Source organism: Oncorhynchus masou, chromosome 24 (genome assembly GCF_036934945.1).
Source record: "Oncorhynchus masou masou isolate Uvic2021 chromosome 24, UVic_Omas_1.1, whole genome shotgun sequence".
Lineage (NCBI taxonomy): Eukaryota > Metazoa > Chordata > Actinopteri > Salmoniformes > Salmonidae > Oncorhynchus > Oncorhynchus masou.
The window spans coordinates 65,650,455-65,668,310 of NC_088235.1; the positions used below are offsets into that span (position 1 = coordinate 65,650,455).

Here is a 17,856-nt window from a genome sequence, read left to right on the forward strand (position 1 = left end):
ATCAAAGAAGTTAAATGACTGAACAAATAATTTTAAATGGAACTGTAACTAAGTAAACGTATACTCTGTTTTATTATATCTGATTAACAATATGAGTTCATAAGAAGGGATTGTGTGACACGGACAAGGAGTAATTAAAGTTAATGAACACCATTCCAACTAGGCAGAAACGAATGGGTTGTGGATTAAGTAAGCAGATAAGGTAGTTAACCTATGGTTGAACCGACGAAACTTAGCTCTGGGGTATTTTAGATAAGACAGTGAGTGCATTCCAAGGTTCTGTTAATTAGAACTGTCAGCTAAGTGGTGATCGATAATGTTGAGGGGTCAAAAGTTAATTAAGTTGTGTGTCCTGTGTATGTGCTAGGGGGGTCAGAATGAACCTTTAAAGTTCCCTATGACCCGGTCTGGAGGAGGAGATTCATTTTTGGAGCAATGAAATTTCATGTTATTGTATATAAACTGTTGCTCGTGGTAATGCGCTCAGAGAATAAATGCTGTTACCTATTATTGATAAGACTGGTCTCCGTCTATTTTATGCAAACAAGAATCTTACAAATTCTCATGAAACAGATTAAGTGAATTCAATTAATGAAAACACATTGGTATATTTAAATTACAGTAACACCAAGGAACTTTAAGCTCTCAACCTGCTCCACTACAGCCCCGTGGATGAGAATGTGGGTGTGCTCGGTCCTCCTCTTCCTGTAGCCCACAATCATCTCCTTAGTTTTGGTTACGTTGAGGGATAGGTTGTTATTCTGGCACCACACGGCCAGGTCTCTGACCTCCTCCCTATAGGCGGTCTCGTCGTTGAGCAGGCCTACCACTGTTGGGGTCGTCTGCAAACTTAATGATGGTGTTGTGCCTGGCCATGAGGTCGTGGGTGAACAAGGAGTACAGGAGAGTAATGAGCACGCACCCCTGGGGAGCTCCAGTGTTGAGGATCAGCATGACAGATGTATTAGCTAGGTTGCCACTTGTTGTTCGCCTATTAAAATTAAACTTCAGGTCATGAAAATAAATAGCTAACCAGCTACTCAACCCTGTTGCGCAAAGCTAATGTTATAAGCAGCCAGCTAGCTTCATCTGGCTAGTGAGGCTCGACCGGACCGGATTATGTGTTGGGATGCTAGTCACAATAAGGATTAGGCACAATAGTGGAATTTGCGGTTTGCCTTCAAATTAAAAGTATGTCATTGACAGCAATGCAAATTAATACAAATAGTAGAATTATGCCATACTTTTATTTTGAAGGTTAACCACAAAGTCCACTATTGTAGCTTTTCTTATAAATTAGGGTTATTTTAGATGACACCAAGCTACATACAGTTGAATTCAGAAGTTTACATACACTTTAGAGAAATACATTTAAACTCAGATGTTCACAATTCCTGACATTTAATCCTAGTAAATAATCCCGAGTAAACAATACAGCCTGGATTCGAACCAGGGACTGTAGTGGTGCCTCTTGCACTGAGATGCAGTGCCTTAGACTGCTGCATCCATGTGTGTGTAAACTATTTAACTGTACTAGTATTGTTTTTTTTTTGCAAGGAAAATATCAGATATCGGCCAAAAATGTCATATGGGTGCATCACTCCTAACAATACATGCAAATCCCCCAAAAAGTAAGAAAGGAACTAAGAAATATCAAAATATTAGAAAGAGCAATGTCAGAGTCCGGAAAATATATGTATATGATGGTGTATATACACATTATGGACAGTACATGAATAGAAAAGGTGTACAGCAGTGGTTATATGGGATGAGCCTCGACTAGAAAACAGTAAGTACGCAATTCATTTCAAGGTTGTATTCGGCACATGTGACAAGTAAAATTTGATTTGAGTATATACGCATTAGGTGTGTAAAACGCACTCCGTCTGATGGCCCATATATAGAAGGGGTGACAGACCTCTCCCCTCTTCTCCAGATGATAGCTGGTGTGTGTGTTGCCCCTACTACAGAAACTGATCTAAGGTCTGCTTTGAATGTTCTCTTCAATGGGATTTGGGGAGGATAAGCTGATCCTATATCTGTTAGGTTGAGCCTACATGACAATTTCACTAGCCCTACAGATATGATTGGAGATGGTGGATTAACTGGTGCTTTTCCACTGAGATTTAACCCCACACTAGTGGGTCCCCAGTGTTTTTTAAATGAAAGCTCAAGTGTAATTATGTTTCCATCAGGAGTGTGACACTACATATGTTTTATTCTGTAAGGTGTTAACATGTAGCAATTGTTATGTAAACGCACGCTAAAAAGTAACCTGACCCAGAACCTGGGCTTGGCCCCAAGTCCAGGAAGGTCCACCGGAGCCATGCATGGCCCAGTGAGACACAGGTGACGGCCCGCGTAGAGATCGAAACAGAGAAGTCTGAGCCTTTTGGGTAGAACCTCATTGGAAATACACCATCCATGTTTTGCTATTGAATACGGGGTCACACGACAGAATATAAAACCACCATGGTTAGAACGATAATTTAATCCCCTAAAATCGTCCATTGATTTGAGGTTTAAAAAATAAACAGAAAGGCACCATAATTATATCATTAGCATTAAATACAATGGAAGTCACAGAGCTGAGAACCTATAGCAGCCAACTACATGGTGAATTCCTCATTCATTGTCTTGATTAATATTAAGAATGAGATCAACTGAACAAAAGGTTTGACTGATGCTGATGACAAGCTAGCTAAAACAGCAGCAAGATTGTCTTGACCAGTGTGGCAGTGATTAGCTAACTGGCGTTAGTCAATGCTAAACTAGCTAGTGTGGCAGTGAATAGCTAACTGGGGTTAGCCAATGCTAAACAAGCTAGCTATAACGTTAGTTAGCTGCACGGACCACACTTGAAATGTGCCTAATAATATAATTTATACTTACACTGCAACAAGGCAAGTTAGTAACTAGTATAGTAAATTGCTAACTTTAATCCACCATACCTGCACAGAATGATTCACCGAAACGCGGTGTTCTTTCCAACAGTAAAAGCACCGCTCGGTGTTAGCAGGCTAGCTTGGATGCTAGCCGTCCCAATTTGGAGCACCTTCAGCGTAGTCCTTATTTCCGTTTTCCTCTCCGAAACAAAACGAAAAGCAAAACAAAAGTAAAAGCGAATGAGTACGTCCTCGGTCTCGTTATTTTTGCACTTACAAAGTCGCGTTTTTTTAAGCAACCCAGATGTTGAAAAGTGGGGATCTAGCCAGCTAGAGACGAAGCCAAACCCTTTGTTCCTAACCAGACGCGAACAATGGCCCCCGTCTCTGCTCTTACGTCTCTCCTCCCTGCTTGCGTAAACATTCCCTCTGCAGAATGGGCTCCCCCAATCGTGTTTAATCGAAATGTAATCTGCCTTTACAACACCCTCCCTCCTATTCACAAACTAATAGCTATGTAGTAAAGCTCTAAACATTTGCTATGAATTGTAGGTGTATTAAAATAAATAATAGTCAGTATCAAGCTAGCCTTTTTAAAACAATCACATTCACTGCCTCTCATTCAGTCAGTACTAGCTTACAAAATTAATGCAGAGAAAAAGTTCGAGTGTAGCACCTTATCACACACTGACTGATCAAAGAAGTTCAGCTCATAAATATGCATCTAATAAATTGGGTAATTGGTCAACATTGGTGATACCTTTAGGACAAAACCTGGCAACAGCTCAAGGCACACAAAGTAGTACTCCTACACTAGAGGCCTGACATGACAGCTCTGAGTGATGAGCTGATAACACCACAGATAGCGCTGGAGGTCAAACCAAATATAATCCAACTACCCTCTGTAGTGCCTTGCAGTCAGAGGCTGAACGGTTGCCATACCAGGCAGTGATGCAACCCTTCAGGATGGTCTCGATGGTGCAGCTGTAAAATCATTTGAGGATCTGAGGACCCATGCCAAATCTTTTGAGTCTCCTGAGGGGGAATAGGTTTTGTCGTACCCTCTTCACAACTGTCTTGGTGTGCTTGGACCAGGTTAGTTTGTTGGTGATGTGGACACCAAGGAACTTGAAGCTCCACTACAGCCCCGTCGATGAGAATTGGTGCGTGCTCGGACCTCCTTTTCCTATAGTCCACAATCATCTCCTTTGTCTTGATCACGTTAAGGGAGAGGTTGTTGTCCTTGCACCACAAGGTCAGGTCTCTGACCTCCTCCCTATAGGCTGTCTCATTGTCTTCGGTGATCAGGCCTACCACCATTGTGTCATCAGCAAACGTAATGATTGTGTTGGAGTCGTGCATGGCCGTGCAGTCATGAGTGAACAGGGAGCAAAGGAAGGGACTGAGAACGCATCCCTGAGGGGCCCCCGTATTGAGGATGTGTTGTTACCTACCCTTATCACCTGGGGGCGGCCAGTCAGGAAGTCCCAGGGTCCTTAGCTTAGTGATGAGCATTGAGGTCACTATGGTGTTGAACTCTGAGCTGGAGTCAAATGAATAGCATTCTCACATAGGTTTTCCTTATGTCCAGGTGTGAAAGGACAGTGTGGAGTGCAATAGAGATGACATCATCTGTGGATCTGTGGGCGGTATGCAAATTGGGGTGGGTCTAGGGTTTGTGGGATAATGGAGTTGATGTGAGCCATGACCAGCATTTCATGGCTGCACACGTGAGTGTTGCAGGCCAGAAGTCATTTAGGCAGGTTACCTTAGTGTTCTTGGGCACAGGGACAAAGGTGGTCTGCTTGAAACATGTTGGTATTACAGACTCATACATGGAAAGCTTGAAAATGTCAGTGAAGACACTTGCCAGTTGTTCAGCGCATGCTCAGTGTACACGTCCTGGCAATCCATCTGGCTCTGCGCCCTTGTGAATGTTGACCTGTTTAAGGTCTTACTCACATCGGCTGTGATCACAGTCGTCTGGAACAGCTGGTGCTCTCATGCATGTTTCAGTGTTACTTGCTTCGAAGCGAGCATAGAAGTAATTTAGCTCATCTGGTAGGCTCGTGTCACTGGGCAGCTCTCAGCTGTGCTTCCCTTTATAGTCCTTAATAGTTTGCAAGCCCTGCCACATCCGACGAGTGTCGGAACCGGTGTAGTACGATTCGATCTTAGTCCTGTATTGACGCTTTGCCTGTTTGATGGTTCGTCAGAGGTTATAGCTGGATTTCTTATGACCTTCCGGATTAGAGTCCCGCACCTTGAAAGCGGGAGATCTACCCTTTAGCTCAGTGCAAATGTTGCCTGTAATCCATGTCTTCTGGTTGGGGTATGTACGTACAGTCACTGTGGGGACGATGTCCTCGATGCACTTATTTGATAAAGCCAGTGACTGATGTAGTTTACTCCTCAATGCCATTGGAAGAATCCTGGAACATATTCCAGTCTGTGCTTGCAAAACAGTCCTGTAGTTTAGAATCTGCTTCATCTGACCACTTTTTTTGACTGAATCACTGGTGCTTCCTTCTTTAATTTTTGCTTGTAAGCAGGAATCAGGAGGATATAATAATGGTCAGATTTGCCAAATGGAGGGCGAGGGAGAGCTTGTACGCGTCTCTGTGGAGTAAAGGTGGTCTAGAATTTAACATGCTGATAGAAATGAGGTAAAACTGATTTAAGTTTCCCTGCATTAACGTCCCCGGCCACTAGGAGCGCCGCCTCTGGATGAGCGTTTTTCTGTTTGCTTATGGCGGGGCGGTATGCAGCTCATTGTGTGCGGTTTTAGTGCCATCATCGGTCTGCGGTGGTATGTAGACAGCTATGGACAATACAGATAAAAACTCTCTAGGTAGATAATGGGGTCTACAGCTTGTCATGACATACTCTACCTCAGGTGAGCAAAATCTTGAGACTTCCTTAGATATCGTGCACCAGCTGTTGTTTACATATATACAGTGGGGAGAACAAGTATTTGATACACGGCCTATTTTGCAGGTTTTCCTACTTACAAAGCATGTAGAGGTCTGTAATTTTTATCATAGGTACACATCAACTGTGAGAGGCGGAATCTAAAACAAAAATCCAGAAAATCACATTGTATGATTTTTAAGAAATTAATTTGCATTTTATTGCATGACATAAGTATTTGATCACCTACCAACCAGTAAGAATTCCGGCTCTCACAGACAGAGTTGGAAATGTCATACTTGAGTAAAAGTAAAGATACCTTAATATAAAATGACTCAAGTAAAAGTGACTCAGTAAAATACTACTTGAGTAAAAGTTTGAAAGTATCTGATTTTAAATGTACTTTAAGTACAGTGGTGGAACATTTTCATACTTGAGTAAAAGTACAAAGTAAAAGTAAATGCTATACATCAAATTCCTTATATTCAGTAAACCAGATGGCACAATTTCCTTTTTTATAGATTTTTTTGACAGCCAGGGGCACACTCCCAACACTTAATAATTTACAAAGGATGAATTTATGTATCGTGAGTCCACCAGATGTAAGGCAGTAGGGATGACCAGGAACGTTCTCTTGATGAGTCTGTTAATTGGACATTTTTCCTGTACTGCAAAGTATTCAAATTGTAACTAGTACTTTTGGGTGTCAGGCAAAATGTATGGAGTAAAAAGTACATTTTCTTTAGGAATGTTGTGAAGTAAAAGTAAAAGTTGTCAAAAATATGAATACTGAAGTAAAGTACAGATACCCCAAAAAACTACTTAAGTAATTATATTTTAAAGTACTACTTAAGTACTTTATACCACTGCTTATGAATGAGCGTGGCTCACTTCATCACGACACTACGAGCTCCTGACCTGTAGTGTACCCCATCACCATTATGTTGTCAGAGGCAGAGGTGATATGGATTTACAGGCAGTGGACTCATACACAGAACAAAGCCATGTGAGACACTGTGGCAAAAAAGAAAGTTAGGAGGGATGGAAGGTGGGAAGAAAGGAAGGGGAATGTAAAGGGCATAAGAAAGTAGCATTTTGTATAATGGAAACAGGAATGAGAATTCAACTACTAGCCTAATTCCAGGCCTGATTTTTGTCCCCTGTGAGAGGCATGTGCTCAGTCACGCCTAACTAACTGTTGCCTTCTGTAGAGGGAGAGATTGAGAGAGATTGAGAGAAAGAAAGAAAGAACGAGAGATGGAGAAGGAGAGTGTGAGGGAACAAAAGAGGAGATTTGTGAAACAGCATTCCCCCTCAAATAAACCAGCTGAAAAACAGCTTGTCCTTTCTTTTGACCATGGAGCCGAATAAGATTTTATTTTTTAATTGAACCTTTATTTAACTAGGCAAGTCAGTTAAGAACAAATTCTTATTTACAATGATGGCCTACCCCAGCCAAACCCGGGCGATGCTGGGATAATTGTGCACCCAATCACAGCCGGATATGACACAGCCTGGATTCAAACCAGGGACTGTAGTGATGCCTCTTGTCCTGAGATGCAGTGCCTTAGACTGCTGCACCACTCGGGATCCCAAAATAACTGACAGTGCGATATGTTATTGGTGGATAAAAGCCCACAGGAAAACAGATCTAGTCTCAGCAGCACGATGCTGGAAAGCAGAATACTGTAGACATATGCACTCACACGCATACACAGCTGCACTACGGTGGGGCTGCTGCTGTCAGGCTCAATAGAGACAACAGTGTGTGTGTTCCTGTGTGGGTGTGTGTGTGTTCCTGCGTGTGTGCTGTGTGTACGTGAGAGTTCTTGGAAACAGCGGTACAATGTGCTTGTATGCCAGAACAGCCTGTTAAAGCCAGTAATCCCTATGCACTCCACTGTGCCATTGTGTTTCCTGTACAATAGACACATTATCTATAGGGGGCACTATACACAAACATTTTGGAAATCATGACAAGTAGGAAACATGATTTGGTGCCCTCTTGTTATCCTCCTGAATACCTCCTAACTTCACTCTGCTCCATCAAACCATCTGTGTCAAATCAGAATGCTTTACATAATTTAGTTTTATTCGACTGGAATACTGATCGAATTTACATCCTTGAACAACAGGTAGCCTAGCGGCCTAGCGGTTAACAGTGTTGTAACCAGTAACTGAAAGGTTGCTGGTTCAAATGCCCAAGACGAAAAGGGGAAAATCTATTAATGTGCCCTTGAGCAAGGCACTTAACCCTAATTGATGCTGGAAGTTGCTCTGGATAAGAGCATCTGAATGACTGTAATGTAAAATGTAATGTCCCATGGGGAATTCATATTGAAACTCAGACGGTCCCGGTTCAAACACAGACAGATCTTATTCAAAAGAGGGTTAACTATAGTCTCATTAACAAGCCATACCACTCAAACCCTGCACTCTCAGTGTTTCCTGTAAAAGGTTAGGCAGAGCTGATGATGGACTCTGCTGTGTGCTTCACTGGCCAACAGGCTTTCATCTACACAGATCTGGGTCATGCTCATTAATAGGGCACACAATGGAAAATGTTTTGTAATGGCAATCGGAAATTAGCATTTGTTTTTAGGATGAGTATTTGTTAATGTTACGTTCGGGTAGTCTCTATTTCAGTCGACTTTCTTCCATTTGGTGACTATTGATCATGACCCTGCTGTAAGATAGCAAATTGTCCCTGCCAATGGATGTGTTGACTTGACAGGCAGGAGTGTTAGGGCATATTCCATTAGCCAATTAATGAACATTGAATTAAGAAGATTTTGTTCCTGATGGGACTGACATAGACTCTCCAACCCTGGTAGGCCTCATGCTTGTTCTGAATAGAGTGATTCAGACTTGGACATACTTGAATTTGCACAGGAAACTGACCAGGATAAGATACTGATACAGATAAGAGATTGAGGCGAACTGTACAAAATGTCAGACTGACCATTTCACTCAACAAATAAAGCCCATATGTACACACTTTCTCTCTCTCTCTCTCTCTCTCTCTCTCTCTCTCTCTCTCGCACACACGCACGCACACACACAGTGACTTCTTGTGACAATCAGAGAAAGGTAAAGAATAGAGACAAAGCGTATTGATGAAGATATCGATCAAGCTCAGACTAAGTTACAGTTAGTAACCACTTAGTAAGCAACAAATAGATGACGCTGCCAGAGAGAGTGACAATCAAATGTGCGTGCATGCGCACAAACACACACTCACACAAACCAGACACACCTCCATAAGGAACTATGTTGTTCTGAGGTGACAGGAGTATTCCACTGACCAAACTTGTCCGAGCAAGAAAACCTTGTGTCATTCAACATGGGGGAAAGACGTATCAGTGTATGTAGGAGATGTGCGCTAGTAATAGCTAGTGAGTGCTCGTAGCCGTTGTGCAGTGTTGCTGAGAAATAAAGTACACTGAATATTGAGTGAGGAACACACTGTAAACCAGTTGCTGGACTTGACCTTTACAGCAGAAAAGGCACATGAGAGAGAGAGAGAGACAGAAGACAGAGAGAGCAATAGAGAGTGAGAGAGCAGAGAGACAGAGAGCGAGAAATGGTGAGACTTACCAGGGCAAGCGCAGCCTCCAACAGACATCTTCTCACATGTTGTAGGTCTCTGCTCTGCTGGAAACAGCTGCCTCCAGTCCTCCCTCCGTATGCAAGGATACACATGCAGAGAGAGAGCAAGAAACAGAGGAAAGTGAGAAATAGGGGTTAGAAGAACAGGACATATAATGAGAAGTACAACAGGATCGGAGCTCTCTCTTTCTAGCTCTATTTAACAGTCAAGAAGTAGGAAATATAGTACTCTGGTTGGTTTATTAATATGCAAATTGCAATCCTCATGGTCAGAGATAAATATGAGAGGGGGGAGACACACGAACCATAGCTCTCTTGAAATTGCTTATTGTGGCAAAGATATCAGTAATTATGCATATACAGGGCAACAGATATTCTTGCACGGGGCAACAGAGAGGGAAATCTTCTGTTTTTCAAAACGTATGATGTGCAGAGGCTATGCTTTGCAAACATTGAACGGCCACTGCCTGCTCTGGTATGTAATTGGTGATCTAAATGTCAGTGCCGATTGGTTCCGTTTAAGAGGAGGGTTGATAATTTTTTGAGCATGGCATTATTTCCGGTTCCGGGTTGGAGCGAGCGGTCGCATCTACACTTCGGTCCGCAGGTAGTATAACTTTTCATTACATTTTCATTACATTTCATTATAGTACAACGGTTTGATTTGTCTAATCTTAGCAATTTCTTCTTAGCTAGCTACATAGCCGTCTTTGTATCAAAGATAATTGCGTAATTATCGTATTTCGTCGTCCTAACGTAGTCTACACTGCTTTCTGCCCAGCAGCTAGCTAACGTCCACTAGCACAGCAGCTAGCTAACGTCCACTAGCACTGTAGAAACTATTACACTCAACGACTCGATTAGTGTAGTGTTAGCTAGCTACATAGTTGTCTTTGCTGTCTTCGTATCCAAGGTAATTGTGTAGTTTAGAGTGTGTAGACTTAGAGTGATTATCTTAATTTACCGAGGTTAGCTAGCCAGCTATTTGTCACTGCTAGCTAGCTAGCCAACAGCTAGCCAACGTCTTCCGAATTGAACTTCAACAACCCGGTCAACATTCCGCCTCGCTCCAGAGGTAGTATCACATTTTCATTTCACTTCATTACAGTACAACGGTTTGATTTGTTTGATCGTAGCTAGCTAGCTACATAGCCGTCTTTGTATCTAAGACAATTGTGTAGTCTGGAGCGATTTTCTAGGTTAGCTAGCCAGCTATTGTCTTTCTTTTAACGTAACGTTACGTAATCAACACTGCTAGCTAGCCAGCTAGCCCCCGAATAGCAGCACTGTAGAAACTATTACACTCGACGGAACGACTTGATTAGTGTAGTGTCAACAACGTAGCCACTGCCAGCTAGCCTACTCCAGCAGTACTGTATCATTTCAATCATTTTAGTCAATAAGATTCTTGCTACGTAGGTTTAACGTTCTGAACATTCGATAAGTGTAGTCCACTTGTCATTCCAATCTCCTTTGCATTAGCGTAGCCTCTTCTGTAGCCTGTCAACTATGTGTCTATCTATCCCTGTTCTCTCCTCTCTGCACAGACCATACAAACGCTCCACACCGCGTGGCCGCGGCCACCCTAATCTGGTGGTCCCAGCGCGCACGACCCACGTGGAGTTCCAGGTCTCCGGTAGCCTCTGGAACTGCCGATCTGCGGCCAACAAGGCAGAGTTCATCTCAGCCTATGCCTCCCTCCAGTCCCTCGACTTCTTGGCACTGACGGAAACATGGATCACCACAGACAACACTGCTACTCCTACTGCTCTCTCTTCGTCCGCCCACGTGTTCTCGCACACCCCGAGAGCTTCTGGTCAGCGGGGTGGTGGCACCGGGATCCTCATCTCTCCCAAGTGGTCATTCTCTCTTTCTCCCCTTACCCATCTGTCTATTGCCTCCTTTGAATTCCATGCTGTCACAGTTACCAGCCCTTTCAAGCTTAACATCCTTATCATTTATCGCCCTCCAGGTTCCCTCGGAGAGTTCATCAATGAGCTTGATGCCTTGATAAGCTCCTTTCCTGAGGACGGCTCACCTCTCACAGTCCTGGGCGACTTTAACCTCCCCACGTCTACCTCTGACTCATTCCTCTCTGCCTCCTTCTTTCCACTCCTCTCCTCTTTTGACCTCACCCTCTCACCTTCCCCCCTACTCACAAGGCAGGCAATACGCTCGACCTCATCTTTACTAGATGCTGTTCTTCCACTAACCTCATTGCAACTCCCCTCCAAGTCTCCGACCACTACCTTGTATCCTTTTCCCTCTCGCTCTCATCCAACACTTCCCACACTGCCCCTACTCGGATGGTATCGCGCCGTCCCAACCTTCGCTCTCTCTCCCCCGCTACTCTCTCCTCTTCCATCCTATCATCTCTTCCCTCCGCTCATACCTTCTCCAACCTATCTCCTGATTCTGCCTCCTCAACCCTCCTCTCTTCCCTTTCTGCATCCTTTGACTCTCTATGTCCCCTATCCTCCAGGCCGGCTCGGTCCTCCCCTCCCGCTCCGTGGCTCGACGACTCATTGCGAGCTCACAGAACAGTGCTCCGGGCAGCCGAGCGGAAATGGAGGAAAACTCGCCTCCCTGCGGACCTGGCATCCTTTCACTCCCTCCTCTCTACATTTTCCTCCTCTGTCTCTGCTGCTAAAGCCACTTTCTTCCACTCTAAATTCCAAGCATCTGCCTCTAACCCTAGGAAGCTCTTTGCCACCTTCTCCTCCCTCCTGAATCCTCCTCCCCCTCCCCCCCTCCTCCCTCTCTGCAGATGACTTCGTCAACCATTTTGAAAAGAAGGTCGACGACATCCGATCCTCGTTTGCTAAGTCAAACGACACCGCTGGTTCTGCTCACACTGCCCTACCCTGTGCTCTGACCTCTTTCTCCCCTCTCTCTCCAGATGAAATCTCGCTTCTTGTGACGGCCGGCCGCCCAACAACCTGCCCGCTTGACCCTATCCCCTCCTCTCTTCTCCAGACCATTTCCGGAGACCTTCTCCCTTACCTCACCTCGCTCATCAACTCATCCCTGACCGCTGGCTACGTCCCTTCCGTCTTCAAGAGAGCGAGAGTTGCACCCCTTCTGAAAAAACCTACACTCGATCCCTCCGATGTCAACAACTACAGACCAGTATCCCTTCTTTCTTTTCTCTCCAAAACTCTTGAACGTGCCGTCCTTGGCCAGCTCTCCCGCTATCTCTCTCAGAATGACCTTCTTGATCCAAAGCAGTCAGGTTTCAAGACTAGTCATTCAACTGAGACTGCTCTTCTCTGTATCACGGAGGCGCTCCGCACTGCTAAAGCTAACTCTCTCTCCTCTGCTCTCATCCTTCTAGACCTATCGGCTGCCTTCGACACTGTGAACCATCAGATCCTCCTCTCCACCCTCTCCGAGTTGGGCATCTCCGGTGCGGCCCACGCTTGGATTGCGTCCTACCTGACAGGTCGCTCCTACCAGGTGGCGTGGCGAGAATCTGTCTCCTCGCCACACGCTCTCACCACTGGTGTCCCCCAGGGCTCTGTTCTAGGCCCTCTCCTATTCTCGCTATACACCAAGTCACTTGGCTCTGTCATAACCTCACATGGTCTCTCCTATCATTGCTATGCAGACGACACACAATTAATCTTCTCCTTTCCCCCTTCTGATGACCAGGTGGCGAATCGCATCTCTGCATGTCTGGCAGACATATCAGTGTGGATGACGGATCACCACCTCAAGCTGAACCTCGGCAAGACGGAGCTGCTCTTCCTCCCGGGGAAGGACTGCCCGTTCCATGATCTCGCCATCACGGTTGACAACTCCATTGTTTCCTCCTCCCAGAGCGCTAAGAACCTTGGCGTGATCCTGGACAACACCCTGTCGTTCTCAACTAACATCAAGGCGGTGGCCCGTTCCTGTAGGTTCATGCTCTACAACATCCGCAGAGTACGCCCCTGCCTCACACAGGAAGCGGCGCAGGTCCTAATCCAGGCACTTGTCATCTCCCGTCTGGATTACTGCAACTCGCTGTTGGCTGGGCTCCCTGCCTGTGCCATTAAACCCCTACAACTCATCCAGAATGCCGCAGCCCGTCTGGTGTTCAACCTTCCCAAGTTCTCTCACGTCACCCCGCTCCTCCGCTCTCTCCACTGGCTTCCAGTTGAAGCTCTCATCCGCTACAAGACCATGGTGCTTGCCTACGGAGCTGTGAGGGGAACGGCACCGCAGTACCTCCAGGCTCTGATCAGGCCCTACACCCAAACAAGGGCACTGCGTTCATCCACCTCTGGCCTGCTCGCCTCCCTACCACTGAGGAAGTACAGTTCCCGCTCAGCCCAGTCAAAACTGTTCGCTGCTCTGGCCCCCCAATGGTGGAACAAACTCCCTCACGACGCCAGGACAGCGGAGTCAATCACCACCTTCCGGAGACACCTGAAACCCCACCTCTTCAAGGAATACCTAGGATAAAGCAATCCTTCTCACCCCCCCCCCCTTAAATGATTTAGATGCACTATTGTAAAGTGGCTGTTCCACTGATGTCAGAAGGTGAATTCACCAATTTCTAAGTCACTCTGGATAAGAGCGTCTGCTAAATGACTTAAATGTAAATGTAAATGATTTCTAATAAAGTATATTGGATGACTGTCATTCATATTCCATTCACTCAGCTCAACGTAACATTGATAGGTTTAGGCTACTACATGATACTCTAATTCTCCCTGTACCCATCTCCCTGTACCCTAGCCTATGAATGAAAGTTTACAACATAGGTGCACAGGTCGAGATAATGTTTTGCAATCAAGGTGACAGACAGTGACACATTCAATACAGCCTTGCACACGCTTGCCTGCATCTAGCTGATCTAGCTGTAATCAGTCCAACAGCTGAAAATAAGAGGTTCTATTGGACAAATTCAGGTATGTTTATCCCCATTTCGCTCCGTTTAAGAAACGTTTTTTCAACAGAATTGGCAGAATGAATACACCCCATGCAAACACAGTTCACTTTTATAGTAGCCACATAAAACATCATGCTCACTTCACTCGTTGTATATATAATTCCTTCTCGCAACTATCTACTCACACTCCTCATCTCACCTTTTCCCTTCGCATGTGGACTTCAGTGCACAACACATTAGCTGTCTGTGACCAGGTAAAAAAACCTTTCCAAGGCAAACTTTCAAATTATGACCGTGCACCGCAACACACAGCCGACATCATTGTCACCATATTAGCCAATGTCACAGTCAACATAGCTACTAGAACTAACGCATTAGTAAACCTGCTACAATCATGCGTTTTGTGAGTGTAGATTGTTAAACAGCCATCACTAACACAGAGAGGCTGCTGCCTACCTACAAACTTGAAATCATTGGCCACTTTAATAAATGGATCACTAGTCACTTTAATAATGCAACTTTACTCATGTTTACGTATCTTGTATTACTCATATCATATATATATATACAATTGAAGTCGGACGTTTACATACACTTAGGTTGGAGTCATTAAAACTTGTTTTTCAACCACTCCACAAATTTCTTGTTAACAAACTATAGTTTTGGCAAGTCGGTTAAGACATCTACTTTGTGCATGACACAAGTCATTTTTCCAACAATAATTTACAGACAGATTATTTCACTTTACTGTAAAATTGTAGACCTTATTTCACTGTAAAATTGTAGACCTCGACGAGTCTGGTTCATCCTTGGGAGCAATTTCCAAACACATGAAGGTACCACGTTCATCTGTACAAACAATAGCACGTAAGTATAAGCACCATGGGACCATGCAGACATCATACCGCTCAGGAAGGAGATGCGTTCTGTCTCCTAGAGATGAACATACTTTGCAAAAAGTTGCAATCAATCCCAGAACAACAGAAAAATGACCTTATGAAGATGCTGGAGGAAGCAGGTACAAAAGTATCTATATCCACAGTAAAACAAGTCCTATATCGACATAACCTGAAAGGCCGCTCAGCAAGGAAGAAGCCACTGCTCCAAAACCATCATTAAAAAAGCCAGACTACGGTGTGACCAGACTACGGAGCTGTGAGGGGAACGGCACCGCAGTACCTCCAGGCTCTGATCAGGCCCTACACCCAAACAAGGGCACTGCGTTCATCCACCTCTGGCCTGCTCGCCTCCCTACCACTGAGGAAGTACAGTTCCCGCTCAGCCCAGTCAAAACTGTTCGCGGCTCTGGCCCCCCAATGGTGGAACAAACTCCCTCACGACGCCAGGACAGCGGAGTCAATCACCACCTTCCGGAGACACCTGAAACCCCACCTCTTCAAGGAATACCTAGGATAGGATAAAGTAATCCTTCTCACCCCCCCCCTTAAATGATTTAGATGCACTATTGTAAAGTGGCTGTTCCACTGATGTCAGAAGGTGAATTCACCAATTTGTAAGTCGCTCTGGATAAGAGCGTCTGCTAAATGACTTAAATGTAAATGTAAATGTGTGCAACTGCACATGGGGACAAAAATCGTACTTTTTGAAGAAATGTTCTCTGGTCTCATGAAACAAAAATAGAACTGTTTGCCCATAACGACCATCGTTATGTTTGGAGGGAAAAGGGGGATGCTTGCAAGCCGAAGAACACCATTCCAACCGTGAATCACGGGGGTGGCAGCATCATGTTGTGGGGGTGCTTTGCTGCAGGAGGGGCTGGTGCACTTCACAAAATAGATGGCATCATGAGACAGGAAAATTATGTGGATATATTGAAGCAACATCAAGACATCAGTCAGGAAGTTAAAGCTTGGTCGCAAATGGGTCTTCCAAATGGACAATGACCCCAAGCATACTTCCAAAGTTGTGATAAAATGGCTTAAGGACAACCAAGTCAAAGTATAGATCATGTGTGGGCAGAACTGAAAAAGCGTGTGCGAGCAAGGAGGCCTACAATCCTGACTCAGTTACACCAGCTCTGTCAGGAGGAATGACCTCAAACTTATTGTGGGAAGCTTGTGGAAGGCTACCTGAAACGTTTGACCCAAGTTAAACAAACAATTTAATGGCAATGCTACCAAATACTAATTGAGTGTATGCAAACTTCTGACCCACTGGGAATGTGATGGAAGAAACAAAAGCTGAAATAAATCACTCTCTACTATTATTCTGTAACGGCGTTCTTCGTTTGTCGCAAGAAAGTCGGACCGAAATGCAGCGTGTTGGTTACTCATGTCTTTAATTAAACAAATGGCGATACATGAAATAACTTATAAATACAAAAACAACAAACGGAACGTGAAAAACCTATACAGCCTGTCTTTTTTTTATAAAAATGAATTTATTATCATCAATACCATTCATTCTTTACAACTCATAATTTACATACATACTCAAATAATGGTATTTTTAATTAAACTAATTAAATTAAACTAGACATAAACCCCAAACAAAACCTCAGGGGAGCATCTTCCCTCCCCGTCACCCTACAAAATACCTTCCACTATCTCCCTGTCCCTAATCTATCCTCTTACAAATCTAAATGACACCCAGCCCTAAACCCCCCTTCCACCTCTCCCGAGCAGCATGCTGCCCCCACTTCCTCTCCTCCCTCTTCATCCTCCCCTCAAATCTCCTTCCACTCTCCTCACTATCCCTTCCACCCCCCAATCTCTCCCTGTCTTCTCCATGTTCAGCCTTGCTTCCCACAGCCCCCGTTTAAAACCTCTTACATCTATGGGGGCGCTATTTCATTATTGGATAAAAAAACGTGCCCGTTTTAAGCGCAATATTTTGTCACAAAAAGATGCTCGACTATGCATATAATTGGTAGCTTTCGAAAGAAAACACTCTGACGTGTCCAGAACTACCAAGATATTTTCTGTGCGTGCCCTAGAACGTGAGCTTCAGGCAAAACCAAGATGAGACGGCATCCAGGAAATGAGCAGGATTTTTGAGGCTCTGTTTTCCATTGTCTCCTTATATGGCTGTGAATGCAAGAGGAGTGAGTCAACCCTTTCTGTCGTTTCCCCAAGGTGTCTGCAGCATTGTGACGTATTTGTAGGCAGATCATTGGAAGATTGACCATAAGAGACCACATTTACCAGGTGTCCGCCCGGTGTCCTGCGCCAAAATTGGTGCGCAAAAGTCAGCTGCCAGTATTTTTCCATGCGATTCAGAGAGGAAAGCAAGCTTCCACGAACGATATATCAATGAAGAGATATGTGAAAAAACACCTTGAGGATTGATTACAAACAACGTTTGCCATGTTTCGGTCGATATTATGTAGTTAATTCGGAAAAAGTTTTACGTTGTAGGTGACTGAATTTTCGGTTCGTTTCGGTAGCCAGATGCAATGTAGAAAACGGAACGATTTCTCCTACACACAGACGCTTTCAGGAAAAACTGCGCATTTGGTATGTAACTGAGAGTCTCCTCATTGAAAACATCAGAAGCTCTTCAAAGGTAAATGATTTTATTTATTTGGTTATCTGGTTTTTGTGAAAATGTTGCGTG

At 44.4% G+C, this 17,856-nt stretch overlaps 1 protein-coding gene across 6 annotated transcripts in view; it reads right to left on the minus strand.

Annotated features, from left to right (window-relative positions):
- The window catches only part of ldb1a (LIM domain binding 1a), a 47,951-nt gene that overhangs the window by 22,116 nt on the left and 7,979 nt on the right, over positions 1 to 17,856 (minus strand). For all 6 annotated transcript variants that reach the window (XM_064934584.1, XM_064934586.1, XM_064934585.1 and 3 more), the window contains exon 2: positions 9,393 to 9,475. In XM_064934584.1, coding sequence (XP_064790656.1) covers positions 9,393 to 9,420 — 28 coding nt within the window. In that variant the 5' untranslated portion in view covers positions 9,421 to 9,475. The remainder of the gene's footprint in view (positions 1 to 9,392; positions 9,476 to 17,856) is intronic.